The 5,204-nt window shown below is 44.5% G+C and overlaps 1 protein-coding gene across 1 annotated transcript in view; it reads left to right on the top strand.

Moving 5' to 3' along the window:
* Positions 1–2,118, top strand: part of NR3C1 (nuclear receptor subfamily 3 group C member 1) — a 58,379-nt gene extending 56,261 nt beyond the window's left edge. Inside the window, exons 9-10 of the mRNA XM_057384654.1 lie at positions 8–143; positions 1,008–2,118. Of these exons, the coding sequence (XP_057240637.1) occupies positions 8–143; positions 1,008–1,160 (289 nt within the window). The 3' untranslated portion in view covers positions 1,161–2,118. The remainder of the gene's footprint in view (positions 1–7; positions 144–1,007) is intronic.
* The last annotated feature ends 3,086 nt before the right edge of the window (positions 2,119–5,204 follow it).

Below are 5,204 nucleotides of genomic sequence, written 5' to 3' on the forward strand. Positions count from 1 at the left end.
TGAAGAGCCAGTCCCTGTTTGAGGAGATCCGCATGACGTACATCAAGGAGCTGGGCAAGGCCATYGTCAAGAGGGAAGGGAACTCCAGCCAGAACTGGCAGCGATTTTATCAACTGACTAAACTGCTGGACTCTATGCATGATGTAAGTCCTGACAGGAATGCTGTAGGCATTCCAGAGAAATACATTTGGGGCGGGACGGTGAGCTCCTGCAGCTCTTTTGATTTAAAGAGGCAGATATCGGGGAGGAGGAGGAGGTCATGCTCCTCTGCTGTGTCACTGAGGGCAAAAATGGTCCTCTCAGGCCATTCTGCAGTGCAATCCACAGCAATTAATTGTAGAATTAATCTCATTTTCAATCTCTCCAGTTCTTAAAAATTACGTTTTTTTTAAAAAACACATTTTTTATGTTTTTTCCAGTTTTTTAAAATATGTTCCTCCTTTGAAAAGGAGGAACTCAGAAACCGTGACTTATTCTGCAGTAGAAGCAGGAATGTGATGTTTGAAAGCAATGTTATCTCACAGCCCAACGAGTAAAGAATTTGTGGAATAGTTTGGAATTGCATTAAAACAATGCCTCAGCACACTGTGTGTAGTGTTAGCAGTGATGTGATTTTGTAGGAATTTCTCAATTCAGACTGTCTCCTTTGGCACTTTAATTCTAATTGCACACGTAGYACTAAGCAGTGTTTAAGACAAGGGAGACTTTGAGACCTCAGAATGACTGTTTTTTTCTTGTTGCTGTACCAAGCACCTGGAAAGATCTCATTTAGCTTCTCCATGTGTGTGTTATTTACCTGCTGGAATGGGAATTGGTACCGAATCTCCTGTTTGTAAAGCCTTGCACAGTCTGGTCCATAGCAGAGTGCCTTGGACAATAATTCATAACTCAAGGAGGATTTCTGTAATGCCTGAACCCCGTCCTGTGGGCAGGAATTGGGGAGGAGGGAGGTGAATGTTCTCTCAACATTTTCGTGTGCGAGTAACTCTTTGTCTTGTCACCCGTAGGTGGTGGAAAATCTTCTGAGCTTTTGCTTCCAGACCTTTTTGGATAAATCCATGAGTATTGAGTTCCCAGAAATGTTGGCAGAAATCATCAGCAATCAGATACCAAAATATTCCAATGGAAATATCAAGAAGCTCTTGTTTCATCAGAAGTGACTGCCTTAACACAAAGGGTTGCCTTAAGAAACCGTCACACGATAGCTTTGTTTTGTAAAGAGAAAACCTACAGAACTTGTTCCTTTTGTCCTCGCAGGTGTTTCTTTTGTAATTATGCACTACATGTGGTTTACAGAGGGCCAAGAGTTAGGCTGGAGAAGCAGCGGATTTTCTCACCGTTTGGGAAAGAATTGGGGAGAAAGGAAAGGAAAAGAAATCGGTTTAGGCAGAAATTTTCTCTCTCCCCTTGTGCACCATCCCCAGATGCATCAAACCACCAGTGACAAGCTCTGAGGCTGTTACGAACATTCTGCTAATTAATTAATTAATTGCTGCAGTTGGCTGGAGACAATTTTTTAGGCTTTTTTTTTTTATTTTAGTAAAGAGTTTTGGATTTTTTTTTTTTAAAGTTAAGGTAGTATTTTGGTTTATGCATGTAACCTGAAGAAAGTTTACAAGTGTATATCAGAAAAGGGAAGTTGTGCCTTTTATAGCTATTACTGTCTGGTTTTAGCAATTTCCTTTAACTTTATATACCGTGAACTCGGCTTGTTCATTTTTTCTTACATAATTTTTTTGTAATACTTCAAGATGCCTATTGTACAGCTGGTTTTTTAAGGTGGGGCAGCTCGTAGCTTTCCTAAACGACCTTTAGACAGTAAATACTCGAGTAGATTCATGTGAAACTGGGTTGGGCTTTTCTAACCTAACGCTTTCCACCGGCAAAGYGGCCATAAAAATTGAGCTTTTTGTAAGGGCCAGGGTGGGTGGGAGAAMCTTCTCCAATCTCATTTCAGTAGATCCAGATGAAACAAATCCTTTTTGGTATATTGCAAAAGTGTTGGATATGCAGATTCACAGAAAATTAACCCAGTCCTAACTGGATGTAAATGAKCAGGTTATTTTATATATTGAAAAAAACAAAAAAGAAGCCTGATTTTTGCATATGATGCAACAGCCATAACGCAAAGAGTCACGGGCTGCATTGATGCCAAGAAGATCAGTCCTGACTGCCCATCAGGAAATTTKCAGGAATATGCATAGCTTCAGAAAAGTTTACTTCTGTGTGGAGAAACTCAAGTTTTGTATACACTCAAAGCTGTCATCACACGAATATTTCTGGAGACGCCACGGGCGGAGGAGTGCACTGAGTGCTCCCGTGGCTGGGTTTGTTCTCCTGTAGGATCTCAGAACCCTCCTCTCCGGGGACTTGTCCACGCAGCTGGGRCTGCATCTCCCAGCTCYGAACTCGTCTGGTTARAGACCCAATTTCCATCTCCACCCTTCACTGACTGCTCCATCCTCTCTCCTGAGGAGCAGGAGAGCTCCGCTACTGAGTTCGTGGTCTTAGAGTTGTCCGTCAAACTTTCTGTCTTTGTAAGGCTGCAGCCCTTCACACTGAATTCCTGGCGTGCCATAAATTCCCATGGGCCTTGTGGATTTCTCCTTGTTGCCATTGATAAGGATATTTTCGACGTTTAGAAGCTGTAGTAGCCTTTTCTACGTGCACCTTAACGATTTTCTGTATCTCAAAACTGAAATATTTACTAAGCCACTCTAAAATTTGATTTTTACTCGAAGTGGCCAGATTGTTTGTGTAATAGAAATGAGAAAGATCATCTGAGAAAATACAAAACCTAATATATTTTTRTATTTAGTTATAGTTTCAAGTATGTATAATCGGTATATTCGCTGATCCAAGAAAAGAAGGGAAGGGCTACTGCAGCTTTAAAAGCAATTTATTAAATGATTGTAAAATAGCTTGTATAGTGTATAATAAGGATGATTTTTAGATGACAGATTGCTTTATCATGATACATGTAATTATATTTTTTGTAGGGGTCACAAATGCGCTGAGCGGGAACCGTTCCGGGTGGTTTGGCTGGAGGCAGCACCGCCGCTGTCGGTGTTGGTRTCCAAAGAAGTGCTCAGTTCAGAGGGGAAAACCTGTGCTCCGTGGGTGTTTGTGGGGTTGTGTTTATTGAATCACTGTGTAAAAATTCCCCTTGGCTTTGGGGTGGGATACTCCTATCTGTATGGTCGGGAGCCGCTCCCGAGGCACGGCTGAACCAGACCCCGCTGCAAAAACCGTCCCGGCTCTGACCAGGGGGCTCAGGCACAGCCGCCCTCCCACTGCAAAAACAGCTTGGAAATTGGGCAATAATCCACATCCAGGTGCCAGCAATATGTAAATACAGAGCGTGGGGTGTTCACAGCACATTTCTACATTGAGCAAACCTTGCTTTCCAACCGAAATAGGAAACTCAATTCTCATCCTTTCTTAAAGCTCTTTTTGAATGTTATACCTATTAAAAAAAGATCCTATATTCAGTACTTTGGAGTAAAATAGCATCTTTAATAAAAGAAAATAATCRCTCTCTTTGATCTGTAAGGAATATGTACATTTTGTAATAGGTAAAGGTCAGGATTTTACTTACAACTTCCAGCCCAAGCCTCCCACGCCCATTTGCGATACAGATAGGAGTTGGTGCCGGTGGGGTTCGGGGGGGCTCTTGGGGTCGGAGGGAACGTGTCTTACTTTGGAGAATGTTTTATAAAYTTGCATCCCCAGAGCCCTCGGTGGGAGCCTGGGGACAGCGTGTGCGGGTCGGGGTGCAGGGACCCCAAATTGCCTTTTTTTGCCAGCAAAAGCAACTGCGGTGAACTCCAACAGAYRATGGAGTCGGGGGCTGGAAAYGGATGAGCTTTAAGATCCATTCCARCCCAAAYTGTGGGATTCTCTGATCCCCCCCGGGAGAGAACCGGTCACATAGGAGGAGAGGCTCTCTGCCCCTTGTGTCTGTTTGCCTGTGTATTCATTTTTAGTCTCTGGATTTAAGGAAAAACAAAAGGAAACTGTGATGTTCGAGGAAGAATCGTCCTGTACGTGCCGTTGAGTCGCAGCCGTCGGCGGTGGATCCGCGGGGCGGTCAGAATGTCCGTGTCCTGTTGTCGTGTCCGTGTAGCAGCGGGGGGACAGTCCCTGCACTCTGGATAAAGCAGGGAAAGGTGGCGGTGGCTCTTCAGTGCCTTATCACAAAGTGCACGGATCCGCCCGGGGGCGGCGGGGCAGCTCAGGACTCGCAATGGCCTTAGGGGGACAGGGGGACAGCGGGACGGGGGCGCAATGGCCTTAGGGGGACAGCGGGAGGGGGGGCTGGGGACTGGTGCCAATCGATGCCGAAAAATGACCTCGCCATTTCCACAGGAAAAGGTAGGACAGAGGAGGAAGTGCCTGCGTGAACGTGGGCTGTGGGAAACGTCCCGCGGCCAAACTTCAGAGAGGGAGGACTTCAGGGACATAGAGTGAGAATTTATAGAGATTGTGTTATTGGAGCCTGCTTGGGTGGGGCTCGGAGCAGCCTGGTCTGGTGRAAGGTGTCCCTGCCCGTGCAGGGGGGGAACAGAGGAGCTTTAGGGTCCCTTCCAGCCCAGTCCAGTCTGGGATGCCATGATCACAGACCAGTCACGCTCTACCCTTATCCCAGTCTGCAACCAGGGCTTGCTGAGCCATCGACGTCTCATAGGAACCAAATTTTCCGTGAAGGTYGAGAGCCTCTCCATGCGGAGGCCTCGAGCCCGAGGGAAGGCTGTGAGGGTGTGGGATCAGCCCACCTCCAACACCCTGCCCAACAGCAGAGGCAGCGATGGGTCATTACTCTATTTTGTATATTAAACAAAAAGATATATACTGGGGACAAATCCTATATCATACCAGTGTATGGCATTATTAAAAAAAAAAAAATCATTATTTTTATCACAGCAATTTTAAACAGCATTAAAAAAAAAAGAAAAATTAAACCAGTGACTCCTGTTTAAAAAATAAAAGTTGTAGTTTTTTATTCATGCTGAATAATTCTGTAGTAACAAGTCTGTAGTTTTCACCTACTCAGTGAAATGTTGGACTGTAAAAGCTTGTGTGGAATTGTTGAACATTTATTTTTTCATTTAAATTTGCTGTACTGGTAATACAAAGCCACACATCTGTACAGAAGTTGCAGTAAATGTGAGTCATTTACAGCAAGGCCGAATAATGGACAGAAA

This window comes from Malurus melanocephalus, unplaced genomic scaffold (assembly GCF_030028575.1).
Source record: "Malurus melanocephalus ecotype Western Australia unplaced genomic scaffold, MMel_1.1 scaffold_730, whole genome shotgun sequence".
Classification (NCBI taxonomy): Eukaryota; Metazoa; Chordata; class Aves; order Passeriformes; family Maluridae; genus Malurus; species Malurus melanocephalus.